The sequence below is a fragment of the Rhinolophus sinicus genome, linkage group LG05 (assembly GCF_036562045.2).
Source record: "Rhinolophus sinicus isolate RSC01 linkage group LG05, ASM3656204v1, whole genome shotgun sequence".
NCBI lineage: Eukaryota > Metazoa > Chordata > Mammalia > Chiroptera > Rhinolophidae > Rhinolophus > Rhinolophus sinicus.
This window is the reverse complement of record NC_133755.1, coordinates 78,385,850-78,403,341: the sequence shown is the minus strand read 5'-3', so window position 1 is coordinate 78,403,341 and position 17,492 is coordinate 78,385,850. Positions and strand designations below refer to the sequence as shown.

The 17,492-nt window shown below is 47.8% G+C and overlaps 2 protein-coding genes across 4 annotated transcripts; both read right to left on the bottom strand.

The window, feature by feature from the left end:
* Positions 1-974: 974 nt before the first annotated feature.
* Positions 975-2,662, bottom strand: RPP21 (ribonuclease P subunit p21). The gene is made up of 5 exons (XM_019717380.2): positions 2,532-2,662; positions 2,355-2,455; positions 2,173-2,255; positions 1,244-1,369; positions 975-1,099 (listed from the first exon to the last, which is right to left on the bottom strand). Exons 1-5 carry the CDS (start codon positions 2,586-2,588, stop codon positions 1,017-1,019), a joined length of 450 nt encoding a protein of 149 aa, XP_019572939.1. The 5' UTR covers positions 2,589-2,662; the 3' UTR covers positions 975-1,016.
* A 2,011-nt stretch (positions 2,663-4,673) lies between these two features.
* On the bottom strand, positions 4,674-17,093 carry TRIM39 (tripartite motif containing 39). Of its 3 annotated transcripts, XM_019717378.2 has the most exons (8): positions 16,811-16,947; positions 16,374-16,453; positions 14,298-14,757; positions 13,205-13,300; positions 9,310-9,540; positions 8,105-8,127; positions 7,404-7,519; positions 4,674-6,694 (listed from the first exon to the last, which is right to left on the bottom strand). In XM_019717378.2, exons 3-8 carry the CDS (start codon positions 14,748-14,750, stop codon positions 6,147-6,149), a joined length of 1,467 nt encoding a protein of 488 aa, XP_019572937.1. In that variant the 5' UTR covers positions 14,751-14,757; positions 16,374-16,453; positions 16,811-16,947; the 3' UTR covers positions 4,674-6,146. The 3 variants fall into 3 exon arrangements, with proteins under 3 accessions (XP_019572937.1, XP_074188713.1, XP_019572938.1); XM_074332612.1 differs by lacking the exon at positions 16,374-16,453 and having other exon boundaries at positions 16,919-17,093; XM_019717379.2 differs by lacking the exon at positions 16,374-16,453 and having other exon boundaries at positions 16,811-16,918.
* Between the last annotated feature and the right edge of the window lie 399 nt (positions 17,094-17,492).

The window sequence follows — 17,492 nt, the reverse complement described above, 5'->3', positions numbered from 1 at the left end:
CCACACACACAGTGAAGCTTCCTGGGTCTTCCAGACCAGGTACCAGGCACCAGCCTATGCAGCGGAGTGACTCCAGGTCACTGGAGTCCAGAACAGACTCCAGGAACAGAAGAACCACCCAGCTAAGCCCTCGGACAGCTTGGCCCACAGAATCAGGGAAAATAATATATCGTTGTTTTAAGCCACATTATGAGTGATTTTTATGCAGCAATAAGTGGAACACAGGATTTATAAGAGAAAGGCAAGAAAGAAAACTGCATTCTGGGAACAGTAATTTTGTTTGTATTCTTTCAGGGTGAACTGATTAGCTGGTACTCAGCAAAGAAGTCAGGCTGAAATTCTGTCCTTGAGTCAGTTCTCTAGGAATACTGAAGAGAACAGTTTTTGTTGTTGACTAATTCACAAGAAAACCTTGAGGGTTTACCTACAAAGCATACTTGTGCAATGTCTGTCAGTGTCCTTTGGATATCACCTTTCACCTGGTTACTCTGGGTTTGTACAATTTCCCTTATTAGAATTTGATAGAAGAAAACCCAGAGATTGGAAAAGACCACCTCTGGAGAAGAACTAGAGGATGTGAAGCCCCTCCTTCCCCATCCTCAAACTTCTTTTCCTCATTTAAAAACACATCTGTGGCATCAGCAGTCTGTCCAGCCCTTCAGTCAACAGTCAGGGCTGCCTAAATATGGATGCCTTAAGCAGCTCAGGCCCTTGCAGACAACCCGAGAGCCCCAGTTCCAAACGTGGCATTGACTACACTGAGAAGCAGGGTGAAGGGGCACTGGAGTCAGGAACCCAGCTATGGGGACGGCTTAGTGGGGCCAGGTGGTCTGTGAAAATCAGATCTCCCTGAATGTGAGACTAGAAGAATGATAAAGACAAAGGACAAAGGAGAGGTTAGTCAGTGAGAGAACTCCAGAGAAAAACAGAGGAACATGGAATTAAGAGCTGAACTACAGAACAGAATCACCAAGTGAAACGGAATTAAACTTTATTTGGAAGACAGGGTGAATCCATCACTGCTGACTGGAACTTTGAGGCTCCATTTTCTCTTCAGGAAGGTGGGCTGTGTTTGGCAGGGGCTGTGGTGGTTTGGGATCTGGACAGATAAGCAAAATTAGTTTTAGAAGACTGTGGTACCTCTCACATCAACCCAGAATTCACCTATGTGTCCTTTGCAGCTCTATGTCCCCCAGCACCCCTACCCCTGGGAGAGCCCACGTTTTTGTCCCCCACCTCTCACCTGCCTGGCTCCCCAGCTGGGCCTCAGGCCGGTCTCCCCAGAGCACATGCCCAGGATTGTTGAGGAACCGTTGGCTGCGCTGGCATGTTAGGCAGGTCTGTACTGTCCAGCGCTGCCCCCTGCAGCCTGGGGTGGAAGAGGGAAAAAGAGAGTACCTCGGATTGGAATAAAAGGCCTCCTGCACCCAGTTTTGCCTCCACTGCTTTCTAGTAGGAATTCCACGCCCTCCCCACTTGGAATGCAAACCTGACAGTGTCAGGCCCCTGCAGAAACTATCGATTTCTTGGTATTCTTTTAGATAAAGTCCAAACTCCTTAACAAGACTCTTTAAGATCTGCCATTTCTTTCTGTAGCCACACGTCTTGTGCACCTCAAACTCCAGCTCCCTAAACTCATTTTCTTGACAGGGCCACAAGCTGTCATCTCAGAGCCGGTGTACATGGCTAGAGTTTTCTTCCACTAAGCCTTCTTATCATGAGTCTCGCCAGCACTGGCATAAGTAATTTAGCATTCTACCCCCGAATTAAAGTCCTTTTCTACACTATTTTAATTATTTCCATCTTAGTCCCATCAGACTCTAATTTCAATAAGAATAATGAATGTAGCACAATGCTTGACACATGTTACAAAAATAAATCTTTGTTGCATAAATGAGTGGTGATGGGAACCACGCCAAACAACACCTGTAATTATGCACGGGCGAGGTTGCCGCTTATGGCACCGTTTCTCTACCGCCCAGACCTTAGTTTGTACAAATGTCGTGAAGACCTTACCTCAGCGCTGGAGAAAGCCGGCTCCTGCAAACCCCACCAGACACCCACCTAACGCGAGGAAAGGGTCCTGGCCCGCCGCCCCCTCCCCCTGCCCCCTTCCTCTCCCCCCCGCCCACCAGTGCTCCTCAATCACCCCACCTCCACAGGAGCACTCACGTCTCTGGCGCTGCGTGCAGGTCAGGCCTGGGATGAGCAGGGAAGAACAGCCCCGACAGAGGGTCCTCTTCACCGAGGGGTCTCTGCGGGTGCAGGGGGAAGGTGGTCTGAGTGCCTGCTCCTCCTCTCGCGCCGCCGGCCCACCCCCTGCCTCGCCCTCCGCTAGGCTCCGCGCCTCTCACCGCCGCAGGACCAGCCGCTTCGCGATGGTCCTCTCTGTGTGGCAGTAGAACCTCGCCAGCGCCTGGTTCTCAGGGTCCTGTGCAAGGACGCAGTGGGCGGCCTAGGGGAGGAGTGCGGTCACTCGGGGGCCGGCGGCACCAGCCTTTACCCCTGCTACGCCCACTACGCGGACTCACCTGGTACAGGAAGCTGAGCCTCTGGAACGCTTCACGGTCCTTCACCGGCCCTGCCATTCCGGCCGCGCAGGCGCCGCACAGACACCCCGCAGGCCCCGCCCCTGATAGCCGCGCCCCCCACGTCAGCGCAAGACCTCCCGGGAAGTGTAGTTCTTGGGCTCGCAAGACGCTCGCCTGTGGGTCTTACTCTGGCGCCATCAGCGGCCCCACAGACCCACCTGTTTGTAAACCCATTCCCCCCACCCCTTCAGCAATTCAAGCCCAGAGCCCACTTATAAATTTTGATTTCCTTCTAGTCTTCCTCAGGCCCATGACCATTTATACTAGATAAAGACTGGAGGTGCTAGTGGAACAGCGAGGATCTTAAACCGCTGAACATTTTTAGGACAGAAGACTGGTTTCTTTATACAGATAGGTTGGGGAGATGGTTCTGCGCAATTTATACACAGCTAGACCTTTTACCCTACTCTCCTGAAATCAAAGATCTACAAATAAAAGGAACAGAGATTATACGTTCAAAAATGCACAGGTGCCAGTGGGAGTGAAACTAGAAAGGATCAGGAAGGGTGGAGGACGGAGAGAAGGCTCCTGGCCCTCAGAAAGCGCAGCTCTTTCCCACTTAACCCAAGGAATAGGAGGTCGGACAATTAAGTTTGCGAACTCATCCCAAAGTGCTCCATACCTCACTGCTGAGTATCACTACTGTCACCTTTGAAGTACTCCCTTTGGGGAGCTATGCACCGACGCCAGCGTTTAACCCACCTTTCAAAGCCATTTTGGGACTCTTTTCCTGGAATGGCCATCAGAGCTGTCATCATATTTTTGATGTCCTGAATGTCATCAAAGTGTCTTCAAGATTTCCTTTATCTTTGGGTAAAGAAAAAAGTCATTGGGGGCCAGATCAGGTGAGTAGGGAGTGTGTTCCAATAGTTATTTGTTTACTGGCTAAAAACTCCCTCACAGACAGTGCCATGTGAGCTGGTGCATTGTCGTGATGCAAGAGCCATGAATTGTTGGTGAAAAGTTCAGGTCGTCTTTTTCATGCTGCCTCTTCAGCACTTCCAAATAGTAAAGTTGGTTAACTGTTTGTCCAGTTGGTACAAATTCATAATGAATAATCCCTCTGATATCAAATGGTACAAATTAATAATGAATAATCCCTCTGATATCAAAAAAGGTTAGCAACATTGTTGCAATGAGTTCACCAACTTAACTGTCAGACCTCATACATTTCCTGTTATGCAGTACTAAACACACTAACTCCTAGTCTTAGGTACTGGAGCACAGAAACCTGTCAACAGCATCTCCTGCCCCTGAAACTATACCCTGCCCCCAACACAGACATAGATCACAATCCCTCCCTGTGACCTCTTTCTGTCTTCCATTTGGTGTTTACCTCTGCTTCACAGTTAATGACCACCAGTTCCTGGGGTCAGAAGTAGAGGGATGAGAGCTAGAGGGGCAGAACATGTATGAATCCTGAGACAGGGAGAGGGCAGCCTAAGTCAGGAGAGGATGAGGCCCTGTGGGGGCAGAGCCCCAGAAAGTAGTTTACAGGCTCTTGGCCTCACGCGGAAAGGTGCTGGCTCGGCTGTGGCTGATTGGCCGTCAGCTGTAGCCAGTTAGCCAACTGGCCGCTAATATACCTGCTGCGGCTACGGAGGAGAGCCGAGGAGCAGAGTCGAGGAGAGTAGAGGAGAGTCGTCGGTCGGCTGGCAGACAAATGGACAGCAGGTCGCACGTCCGGTGAACCCAGCCTCCAGTGAGACCATAGTGGTATGACTCCCCTACCTCTGGCTCCGTGGGTGTTGGCCTCACCATATCCTGCGTTCTTGTGTGGGGAGCGGGAACAGAGACCCCGCAGGGCGCCCCACACGACAGGCCCCCGCCCCCACAAACCTTGTCAGGCTGCACAGGGAACCAGGCCTCCAGCTCAGAGGAAGTGGCTGAAATCTCCTTCAGGATGACTTTCACAAGTATTCCAGACCCAAATGAAAGGAGTATGCTTAAAATGAAGATGCCCAGACCCACTACAGACCTTGATCAATCACTAAGGGTGAGCCCTGGAACATGCATTTTTAATACCCAGTGATTCTTACACATCAACAGAGGCTGTTGCCAAATCACCACACGACACAGAGATCACTTCAGTGGATCCTTTGTTCCATATTATGTTTTACCAACCAAAGCATCTCGCCACAAAGAACCACAGTCAAGGCACAAAGGTAAGAGGAGTCTGGACAAAGTCCTGTTGAGGTGGCAGGAGGAACTGAAATGCCCTCAATAAACTGCAGTTTCTTATCCCAATCTTCTGTGAACCCAATGACCCAAGCAGCAGATAGTCCAAGTAATTTCAGTTTGGTTTGGCATGCATTGCTTTACCTTTTTCAACAACATATGTACCCTACAGGTTGTGTGTTTTGGCCTAACATTAAATGATTTACATTCTCTGATAGGGGAAATGGCAAGTGGTGAAGAATGGCAGCAAACAAGTAGAAGACTGGCTCTTGTGAACACCAGTTTCCGCCAGGTGCACACAGGTACAAGGAAGATGGCCGTCTGGCCCTTGCCTACACACACCACCCTCTTCTACCCTGACCTCGGGCTGAGGAAGACTCCATTTCCTTTCTCCCTTTCTGGCTTGGAAACCACAGCCAAGTAACAAGGCTGACAGCGTGGGAGTAACTATTTAGTAACATTCTTTAAGGCCAGAGCTTTGGATAGATATACTTTTCTCTTTTCTCTAATACCTGTCTCCTTTCCAAGTTCCCTTGGGAAAGCAGTGAAAGCTATGCTCTCACTAGAGTATCTTGAAGGATCGCTGGCACCTCATGTCTGAAGAGTAAGGTGGTCAACTTCTTGGAGACAATCAGCTCTAAGGGGGTAAGCCAGCTCCGCTGAGGGCTGAGACAGGGACCAGGTTCTCCTTTTCCTTCCCACCCTTCTCCTCCCCACATTCCTACCTCTGGCGGACCCTACTCACAATGACAACCTTACTCTGGGAATAGAAGACCAAAGAAACTCCTCTCCCCTTCATTAGTATCTAAGAATCCGTTCCTTTATCCCCCTTCCCTGACCTTTCTAACCTTCTTGATGCCCCATCTCTGTCCAGGGAAAGACTCCTCAACTTCTGGACCCATGAGAGCAACTGTCATTCATTTTTATTTCAATCTAGAGGTACATACACCCCTGTGGTCTTCCTCAGAAAAACAAGACTATTCTGGGTCAAAGAACACCTTAAAAAGATGTACAGGGGTTTCTGTCTCCTCCTCTGGTTTGAGCACATCAGACCCTCCCAAAGACTTGTTGATCCTGGAAAAGGCTCTCCCTTTCCAACCCGTCCTTGTGCAATAGAAAACCTGATGGACGTCAGGGGAGGTAAACCTCGGAACCAGCTCCCCACTGTGACAAGTTAGGAGGGCGACACAGCTGTGCTCTCATGCCAGCCCAGTCCTACTCCTCCTCCACATGAACCATTCTAGAAACCAAGGTGCTTCTCCCTGACGGCTCAGGACTGAAACCAGGCAGACACAAAGGCGTTCCAGCAGGTCACAGGAAGGCAGGCCCGTAGCTCTTGACCCTGCCTCACCCCAATCATCGCCACGTCCCTACCTGTCACTCCCAATCTGTGGGGGGCCTGATGGTGAGTGGTGCAGCATTCTTCCGACCAGCCCGGATGCCTGGGTAGAAGAGGGGCCAGAGTTTCTCAGTGAAAGTATCAGTGAAGGTGTAGATATGAGAGCGGTCTGTAACGTTGTAAAAAGACAGTGTGCCGGCCTCATAGTCTAGGAATATGCCCACTCGCTTGGGTTTCACCTTGATGTGCAAAGGGGTGAAAGGCGTGGTGGTGGCGGCGTACTTGTCCCCGTTCCACAGCCGCACCCGCCAGTAGCCAGTCTCAGGCAGGGGCGTGAGCTCGCCCTTCCGGCTCACCGAGTCCCGGCACACGCCCACCGCCCAGTGCGTCTTATCGCCCACCTCCACCTCCCAGTAGTGTCGGCCTGAGGTGAAGCCCTCAGTGGCCAGGACACAAGGGTAAAAGGTGAAACGCCGTGGTGTGTCAGGGAGGTCCCGGAGTCTTGTCTCCACGAACTTGACACTCTTACGATCTTCCGACAGGACTAGGTTAGGATGAGCAGTTTCAGGGTCCAGGGTCACATCCGCTGGCGGGAGAAGCCAGAGTGGGGAGCTAGATGAGGACGGGAATAGCTAAATGCCCCTGCCTCACTCTTCCAGCCTGCCTTCCAGAGTCTGCTCCCCTAAAAAGCCCCCGGAACACTGTGGTTTGGTTAACTTTCTCAATCCAGGGTGTCAGCTACGGGAGGGGAGGGAACACCGGCTTCACTTCTCAGCCGGGCCCTAAAACCAGCAGATAACGCTGTCTTGGGGGTGTAGGCCCTGCCTGGTCCTCCCTCCAGACCCCGCTATCATCACCTGTCTTACTGTGCAGAGAAGCACAGGCACAGTCCAATGGTCAGAAAGAATGGAAAACGCTCAGAAGGACACAGAGAAGGCGTCGTCGGGGTCTAGGGGCAGGGTGACTAGGTGTGTTTTCCTGGAACGGTCCTTCTTTATGATTCTTTTCTCTGAGTAAATATTAATGATATTTCCTTCCACTCTCAAGAGGGGACAAGGTTAGGCAAATTATTTAACTTTTCTGGGTCCCTATTCAGAAAAGTGAGGGCCTAAGAGTAGAAGACACCTACGGCTTCTCACTTGGTGTCCTGTGACCCAGAGGGACTGACAGCCAGCTAAAGGGGTGGGTGTGGTGTGGGCACAGACGAGATAGCTGAAGCCCAGATAAAGTAGGACCTAAAGACTTTCTTCTCTCTGCTGATTCCCTCTGCTACTTTCCTTTTGGGAATAACTCACCAATTAGCTGTTTAAGGATTTTCCTTAGGGCAAAGTACTGTCGGGGGAAATTGCTGAAGTTCTTTTCCAGCTCTATGGATACTGAAGTCACCTCCATGGTCTTCACCTTTTCACATCTAGGAGGGATAGGGAGATAGGGGAAGAAAGGGCAGGGTCAGGGGAAGCTCCAGTCGAGTGAGTATTCAGATGCTGACATCTTTAGGGAGAAACTACATTTCTCCACCCTCTGATTTTCTCCCTCCTCCCTGAGGAAAAATACTTGTGTATTGCTTTCTTTTGTCAATTTATGGAGAGCCATATGGTCCCCTGGACAGATCCTTATTTTAAGAATGAGTCCCAGAACTTTCTGGGGATATTGTTATATTTCATGCAAATGGGTAATCACCTCGCCCCCACCTTTCCCAACCCCTTCCTCCTTCCATCTTGTTTGGATACAGTTCCACATACAGGCACAGGGAGAATCTGATTCCACATTATCTTGGTATCTTTTTTAACAAGGAAGTCCTGATGCTCAAATGGAAAGAGGAAAGGAACGATTTGTCCCGATGATTTGTTTCTAAGTGGCTTCTTAGATGCAATGCACCCATATCCTACCCAGACACTGTGTGACTTTTCTACTCTTATTCCCACAGCTCCTTACTGTACCCCTAAGTCTCTAAGCCAAGACCTGACTCACTCAAAGACATACAAGAATCACTTACTTTTCCAGGGTACTTTTGACATCCTAGAGGGAAGGAGAAAAGAAAGCAAATTGGTCCTGGTAGTCAAGGGTCCTACAGGCAAAAGGTTCCCCCTCCCCTCCAAAGTTCTAGATGTCTAAAATAGGAGCGGGGCAAACTGAGGGTCACAATCCAGGGAAGCGCTCCAGAGCTATCTCAGCACATCTCCCAACTGCATCCCCACTTTCAACTTCTGGTCATCACGAAACTTGGTCATTTCTATCACTTCCAAATGGTTCCTTGTGTGCTTGTCTTTGCTCCCCAAGCACACTGGGAGCTCGACGCAAGGTGCAGGGATTATGTCTGCTCTTTACTCTGTCCCCCAAGTACCAACCACACACCTGTCTCCTTGAGGATCAGTACAGATAGTTCCAGGCTGGTGGCATAGGAATGAATCACACTTTCCCATATTATGGTTTGGTATCCCCCGTCTGGTACTGGTTAATAAACATTAATAACTCTGTGCCAATCCTGATTTGCAAATACTTGGGGTCCAGAAGACAAAGAAGACAAATCTCTGCCCGCCAAGGATTTCCCAGTTTAATGTGGAAGGCAGAACACACATACATGAAAGGACATAAGAATAAATACCAAGGCATACATCAGCATGCAGAGAAATGCACAACGAAGCCTCACTGATTCAAATGCTGGCAATCTGATCTCTAAGGTAAGAAATATGTTTTCTACAGCCTTACTAACACCATTCATCTGCTTAAGAAAACAAATTATTTCAAACATTTTAGAGGCACCATTTACATATCAAAAACAAGATATTATTTATACATAATTTCAAGTGTCCTTCAAACTAAGTTTCTGTTCTTTTTTAGCACTAGGTAAATCAAGTTCCAGGACTTAAAAGTAATGGTAACTACATTTACACAATTTTTAATGCATAGTATTTTTCACGAATTCAGACTAGACCCACTCCTTTCAAAAGAGTGGATTGTTTTCTTTGGTACAAATTAAGCACATAATTGTTGACAAGACGTAAGAACACAGAAATGATTAGAAGGGGATGGAAGAAATCAGAGAAGCCTTTCTGTAGAAATAGATCCTTTGAGTGTGTCTAGGAGAAAGAACTGGCTTTAGAGAAGTGGGGCAGAGGGAGCATCCCGGGCGGACAGAACGGCCTGTGCAAAGCTACACTGTGCTCGACCCGCGGGGCTGTGCAGGGGCAAAGGTCGAACCTTAAGCATCTCGAAGCCTGACTGTAAGCACTTGCCCTCCACCTCAGCAGCTAAGTGGGTCAGGTCCCGGCGCTTGTCCCCAAGGTGAGCAGCGTTTTCCCGGAGGCGCTGTAGAATGTCCTGTTCCTCCTCCTCCAGGCGCGCAAGCAACATGTGCTGTTCTTCATCCAGCCGCCTATGAAGCTCTTCAAATTCCTTTAATATCTGCTGTCGGCGACTCTCCACTAGTCTCTGAGGAAAGAGGGAGGGTGTTATGTTTAGCAGGGCCGGTGGGGCACAGGGTGCCTTTCCCTCCCAACTGCCACGTGTATGAATTAACACAGATTCCAGTGTCGCTGAAAATAGTTTAACAGCACACTCATGTTTCTCTCCATTACAATTTCCATCTATAAGGAATGGCCCCATCCCCACTGTTACCCCCACTGATGACTTGGGAGTGAAGACCACAGGGGAGATTAGGAAAAAAAAAAAAAATCAATGTTTAAAAAAGTTAATTTTCTTTAATTACATTAACTTCTAAAAAAGCAGTACTTTTATGTTTTAGTAAAAAAAATTCAAGATATAAGAACTCAATAATACAATGACAAACTATTTTAGATATCAGAAATATCTGATATATCTGATGATAAACTTCTAGCTGATGCAATCTGTTAAAAGAGGAAAGTATAAACACTGGAAAGTTGAGAGATAAGATTCTCATCATTTGTGTATTGCAAGACATCTACCTGATAAAAATATCTACCAGATAGAATCAACTGGAAAAGTATCAGAATCGGTAAGATTTTGGTAATGGGCTGTTATAAAATATATATTTAGATTTCAGGGCTGACCCTGTTAAACAGTTTCGCGTCACTTCAGAGAATTGACAGTTGCCCTCCTAGGAACAGGTTCCAAAGTTTCTTAGTAAGTTACTTGCTTGAAATTTGAACCATGCTTTCTCTCAGCCAGCAAATGGACTTAAACTTGAACATTCCTGAAGTTTGAAAATACAGGACTCAAATAGCAGCCTGACCCTTACTGAGGGTTATCAGCAAGCACATCCTCCCTCGTGCTGAACCTCCACTGCAACAAGTGACCTCCCCAGAGCATTCTCCAAGTGGCACAGCAGATGGGGGAATCAGCCCAAGAAGGGAGCAAAGTGAGAAGCAGAGACTGGGGCGCTGGAAGAAGTGGAAGGGAGTGAGAGGCAGGGCTGAGGGCAAGCAGAGCGGGCTCCAAGCCGGTGGGTGTAAAGCCTGGTGTTTCTGGACTTCAGCTAGCTGCTGAGAGAGGCTGATGAGCTCCAGTTCTAGAGCTGCTGCTGCTTCCCATTCCACGGCTGCCCTCTCCGGCCCACATCAGGACAAAATATGTTCATTCCCACAACATTTACCTTTAGGTAAAGCACAGCAGTGTGTGCATGTGTGTGCACAGGGGTTATGAATGGGTGGAACTTAGGATTCATAACTGAGGTAAATAGAAAGCAAAAGGGCTCTCCTTGTCTAATCCCGTAATCCTTTTTTTTCACTCTATATTTGTAGGCCAGTGGTTCTTAATGAGGGTGTTACCTCCCCCTAGGGATATTTTGGAAATGCGGGGTTGGGGGGGGGGGGCATTTTTGTTTGCCATGACGGAGGTGCTCCTGGCAAGAATGCTAGCATTTCCAAAGTGTGAGACGACCCTGCAAGATAAACTGTCCTGCACCATTTTCTAATGTTCTGCTGGATACTCAAAATCATAGGCTTGAACTTGAGTGCCGTTTTATACAAAAACATAAGAGTAATTTTTATAGTTTTAATATACCTGAGTTTTTCAGGAATGGCTGAATAAGACTGTATTTTGTTTTTCTTAGAACTTTACCAAAAGTTATTTATTATTTTGAAAAAATCATGTCACCAAGAGGTAAGCTGGTTGTGGTATTTGAGTCAATATTACTATATAATTACCTCAGTCTGAACTTGTACTTGTTGCATTGTTGATGATGTCACATGTAGGCGCAAGGATATAATTAAATTGTAGTGTCTTTCAGGGTAGTCATATCCAAATATTACACAGATTTTATTACAAATTACTTTTCTTTATGTTATATTATACATGACAGTCTCTTTTTAAAGATTATTTTACCAATAAGTTTTAAAGATTATTTTACCAATAACTTTCACCTCAGCATGGTTAACTACAAATTATTTTTAAAAGGGTCTGATTCTGGAGGTGGAGATAAGGGAGAAGGAGAAAGGAGAATTCAAATGGTCACAAAAGGAAGGTTGGTGGTAGTTTCTGAGACTATTGAAACAATGCCTTACATTTTCAAAAACACCAAAGCTCTGTTTAAGTATTTACAAGTTTAAAAAATGTTTGTTCCCCTCTCTATCCTTTACCTTCAAGGTGATCAACAGGAAGAGGAAAGTTAATGCTGGGAATAAGCTTTGTTTTCACATATTTTAAATTTCTCAGGAGCTCTTCAAAAGATCAAAAAACTTTTTTTGTAAAGTTCACCTTTGCAATCAAAATTAGTTCAAATTAAAAAAAACTGAAATGCTTGCTTTGTTAAAATGTATAAAGGACTAAGGTAATAATACCTGCTTTTTGTTGAAATGTGTTGTTTAAAAATTAGTGTTTCTACTATTTTTATGTCTGTGTTTAATTTCTGGTGATCCCTAAGTCTCAACACCAAAAACTCATGATTTCTTCTGGAATCCTTTAATGAGGTCAAATTTTTATGTTGTCTTCTGATGAACTTGCAACTATTTTTTGTGCCACGCCATTATTTATGTTTTCTACTTGACTGTAAGCGCAAGGAGGGCAGGAACTGTGTTTTTGCTCACTATTGTTTCCCAGTGTCAAATACAGGGTTGGCCTGTACTGGAAGCTTAATAAATATTGGTTGATTCAAGCAGAACTAGCATCTCTGGTTTTACCACAAACTGGCTATGTGCTCGGACTAGACTTGGACCATCCAAGTTCAGCTTCCTCTTGCATAAACTAGGGGTAATGACACCTACCGTACAAGGTTTCTAAGTTCACCCTTGCCAAAGATGACCTCCAGGACTTTCTTCCCTTTGTCTTGTAGCTTCTCTATATCCCACTTGTGCCAAGTCTAGCCTGAACTCAGAAATTCAAGCTAAGCAGAACCCTAAGACCTACTGTAATGCTGGAAGTTTGGAATGCCACGGACACCCAATGAATTAATGCACAGGAGGCAATAAATACTAGTTATTATTACTGCTACTATTGATACTTGTTCACTGTCCAATAGAAGAAATAAAGCAGATACCAAAATACCATGCTACAAATATGGTAATGCTATGAAAGAGATGAAAAACTGTATGAAAACTAAGCAAGCTAATTTCTCAAGGGTCAGTCAGGAAAAGCTGCATACGAAGTGGCTTTCACTGTGCCTGAAGGGTGGATAGGATCCTACAGGTAGAGGATGGGGAGGGGAGGAACATTCTAGGAACATCATCTGGCACACTTGAGCTTACCTGAGTTAAAACAATGTGGTCCTAACGCCACTGGGCAGTTCTTCTGGGAGCTCCTGGTCGGCTCCCTCTCCCTTCCTGCCCAGTGAACCTTCTAAATTCTTCTCTCCTCAGTCCCTCTAAGAAACTCCTATCCCTACACTCCCAACAGAGCCTCCTTCCCTGCTGTACAAAGAAAAGGCGACCAACGGGCTCGGACTCCCTCAACTCGCAGACGTAAGTTGTCTGTCCTTCACCTCTTATGTCCTTCTCCTCAATCCTTAACTCATGACAAGTAATTTAAGTACAATGTTTAATGACAATCAAGCCTAAGAAAATACCATCCTTTTGAGGGAACAGTGTTCTTCTAATGAATTAAAATTTGTGGACTAAGTAATGTGTGGCTAACATCTGGTTAATTGCCTGTGGCACAGCCCACATGGGGTCGCTGCCTTTACCTTGAGCTCCCCAGGTTTCTTCTCCTCGGAGGACTTACAGCGGGTGATCTCCTGCAGCTTCTGCTCCAGGGGCTCCAGGCACTTCTGCAGTTTTTCCTGAGGGGTGGGAAGTGGGACAGGTGGCAACTGGGGTTGGCTGGTACAGCCAACATTCAAAAGTTAACCCATTGTTTTAAACCACTTGTTTGCATTCTATCCATCTCACCACCTCTTGATCCAACTCACTTACTTGACTGTCATTTGGGGTGCCAATTTCTTCTAGGTCCCTCCTCCTGCCACTAGCCTGTCCCCATCACCTTCCTTGCTCACTAAACTTCCCTCTCACTGAATCTTAGTGGTCCAGCTATCACCAACCTTATCCATTTTCTAAGTCAACTAACTGCCTATTACTGTCAAAGTGCCCTTCTGTACCCTGATATCATTCTTTACATTTGTCCTCCCATCCAACTCTAACCACCTGCAAATATAATCTTAATTACTTATACTGCAAACTACCTTAAATCTTGTTTCCAAGATTTTATTAACATAATTAAGCAAAGTACTTGATAAACTGCTAAGAGATTAAAATCTCTAGTTACTGTTACTCAAACATTTATCCTGTGTCCCAGCAATAAGTCAAACCAGACATCATGTTATCCATTATCTGAGGATAATGGATAACAGACTGGTCCAGCTTCACCTGGTGGCAATCAGTCTAAAGTGATGTCACCCTATTCCTAATACTAATGGGAAGAACAGGGGTGGTCTGAGCAGGCGGACAGAATGAGGAAACCAGACCACTTTTCAGTTCTTCCTAAGTTTGATCTTCTCCATGTGGTTTCATTCATTTATGGAATGATACATCCCAAGACCACACATACTCAAATGTGTTAGAAAAGTCCAAGAGAAATTTTGGGGTACTGCTCACCACTGCTCTTATTCATGCTTGAGGATAACTGATGGACTACGTATCCCATGCCTGTAGCTCTGAGGGGACTCCAGAGTGAGGACCAGATACAGTCTGGAGCTTACGATCCTCTACCCAGGGAGCCCCTGCCGCCCACTGTGCTCTTCCCTTTTGCCCCATGTTGACATCATGTGTCTGGTTCCCTACCTTGTATTCCTGTGTGGCATCGTCCAGTGGTGCGACGTTGTGGGCCCGGTGAGTGTGGGAAATTGCACATATCAAACATACAGCCTCCTGGTCCTCATAGCAGAAGAGGCTGAGGGCCTCATGGTGCTGAGGGCAGAGGCTCTCATCCCGGATCTTCCGCTTGACGGCCTGGAGCTGCTTGGCAATTTCCACCATACTGCCTAGTTGACGATTAGGCCGGAGACTGCGGTAGCGAGATGTCTTTCGACAGACAGGACAAGGGAAGTCCCTCTCTAGGTCCTCCCACCAGCGGGTGATGCAAGCTTTGCAGAAGTTGTGCCCACACTCAATGATGACAGGCTCCTTCAGATACTCCAGGCACACAGAGCAACTCGCCTCCACTTGTAAGTTCTCCAGGGCTGCGGCTGTGGAGGCTGCAGAAGCCCCAGACTCTAACAGACTTGTCTCTGCCATTATTTAACTTTGGGACAGGAAGGGAGCAGAGAAAAATGTTAGTTGGAGGTTTAATTTTTCTGCATCCCTGCTCTGACATTTACCCCCATGTAAAATCCTAACTCCACATTTAACCCCACTTTGGTATTGCACATCTTCTCTTGCACCAGATTCCACCTCTCTTTTGTTTCCCCATTTTTAAAACTTGTGACTCCCAGCTATCGATCTAATTCTTTTTTCGTCTTCAGCAAACTGACACACAACTCCCAATCTTTTGTTTTTTACCTCTGCTTTCTCTTGTTAGAAACGGAGGCTTCTTTCAACTCTAGCTCAGTATACTTCTCCTGATCCAGGCTCATCCCACTTCTCTTAAAACCAATAATTCCAGACCAATTTATTCCTAGTGTGACATATTTTTCTAATAGATGAGGAAGGAGTTTGCGAAAGTGCAAAATGCCATAAAAGTCAAAGTATTAAGATTTCTTAAATTAGGTATATTTTAAAGTTTAATGCTACTGAAGAGTTTTATTACAATAGTCCATTGGAGCCCAAGCTTGATTCTCTGCCAAGCGTGTTCTCTCTCTCTTTCAAACAGTAATAAACGGAATTAGTTAGGCAAGGCTAACAACCTTCTTTTCAGGAAAGATTGAAATTCTTCTTCCTTTTATCAGACTAGCCTAGAGGAAGTGTGTCCTTCTCTTGGAATGAAATGATTCACACAACATCCTATTCTATTTGTGTGCAATTGTACATTTGGAACTTCCGAAAAGTGATATGGCAACTATACTAAAAAGTGTATTACTGAGTCCAGGCCGATAACTTCTTGAAAAGAGGGATGAAAAAATATATTTTAAATATCATGCAGGGACTGGAGTCTTATGAAATAGCTATCGATAACTAATTCCTTGAACATACTGTGCCTCCAACTATAGGTTTTGGAGTGGTTGGGAATGAAAAGAAGGCAATCAAAATCTCCAAGTGAAGTCTCAAAAGAATTGGAAATGCATAAAGCATTTATAAAAGAAGAAGACTGGTCCCCTACTCCATCCTTAAAATGTCACCATTTTAATCTATGAAATGGTTGGTTTCTCTATCCCTATCACCCCACCTGTCCACCCTCCCTCCTCTCCAAGGGTCCCAACAGAAGGAAAGAAATTTAGTAGGTCTGTGTGCTGAGAGAGAAGTGTCCCTATAATGAGTTGGGTTAACAATGATTATTCCTGTATATACTTATGGCACACATGAAAAGTGTGTAACTTGGAGTAGTAACTTATTTGGACCTCAATTTCTTCTCTCAACCAGGAGCGACCGTTCAGTTAGATGATTTTTCTCCACCTATGGAACTCCAACTGTGAGTAGTGATCCTGTCCTTACCCCAGTATTCTAGGAATTAGGTGTCCTCCTCACTTGGGGTGAGTTGAATTGTATGCAGTTAGGGACCAGGAGGGATCTGACTGGCAAAGAAGTGGTGTGAAAGAAATGGGGAAAAGGTCAGGAGTATGGAGAGGACTTGGAGTTACAGCCATAGTGAGGCCTCGGGCCCTCTGGATTGGTCTTTTCTTTCCCTCTATTCCTCGTGTCTCTGTGGAAGGGCAAACTTCAGGGGCGTCCTCATTTTATTTCTAGCACTGTCCGGGGTCCCACCTTGCGACCCTCTCCTGAGCGTGGTCCACAAGTCGGTCCCACCGCCGGCTCCTTCTCCCGTTAGATCTGGCGCAGGGATACTGGAGAGGAGGGAGAGGTTGGCAGGGAAGGAGGGATGTGTCCAGGTGGGGAGGAGTGTGACGTGAAGGTGGGATGCCCGCTGCTATGACGAAGCCGAGACCCGCGGTGACGGCGTCAGTTTCACCGGGGGAGGCGAGCGGCAGCGGGACGGGGAAACGGCGGGGTAGCCAAGCAACGCCGGACGCGCTGACGTCGCCGGGGCGGCAAAACGTCCGCCCGGGCCCGAGGCGGGAGGAGGCAGCGGTGGTTACGTGCGGGGGGCTGGTGACGCAGTCGCGGGGCGCTGGGACGCGGCGTGCGGAACCGGCCGGCGGGGCGGGCCCGGGGCCCGGGCGCGGCGGCGGGACAGCACCTACCTTCCCGGCTTCGGGTCCGGTAGTGCGGGGCGCGGAGCCGCCGGAGCACTGCCTCCCTCTTGCCTCCTCCCCCCGCCCCCGCCCCGCAGCGCGACACACAATACTCGCCGGAAGCGGAAACGGCGCCGAGAGGCTCGTGTTAGTGGAAGCCGTGGTGTCGGCGGGCGGCCGCGGGAGGGCCTAGCGGTGCCTGCGGAAGAAGGCGGGAGGCCGGTGGTGAGAATCTGCAGGAGGAGTCAAGGGCGAGAAGGGACCTGGAGGGGCAGGTGGCTGAAACGTTGTCGTCCAGGTGACCTGAGGAATCCGCTGGAGAGAGGGCCGCGCATGCGCGTGGCTGAGCTCTGAAGCCCATTGCCCGCAGGGCGCCGACGGGCGCGGGCAGGCGAAGCTCTCCGGTCCCGGCAGCGGCTCGGACTCTGGCTGGGCTCGGCTGACCCGGGTGGCGCCGGGAGCCGCCGGGGGCGGGGCGAGGGCGGGTGGCGGACTTTCAGCTACACTTATCCTCTGCAGGCCATTCCGGGGAGAAGGTGGCTAGGTGAGGCGCGGCCAATTACGTGGTGGACCTGCGGGTCTCAGCAGACACGTCACTTCCGACTAGTTTAGAGTTAGCCCTTTACGGTGCAGGGATTAAGTACATTCTCCCAGCCGTGGGCTTTAAGTGCTCCTCGCCCTACCTCTCCTA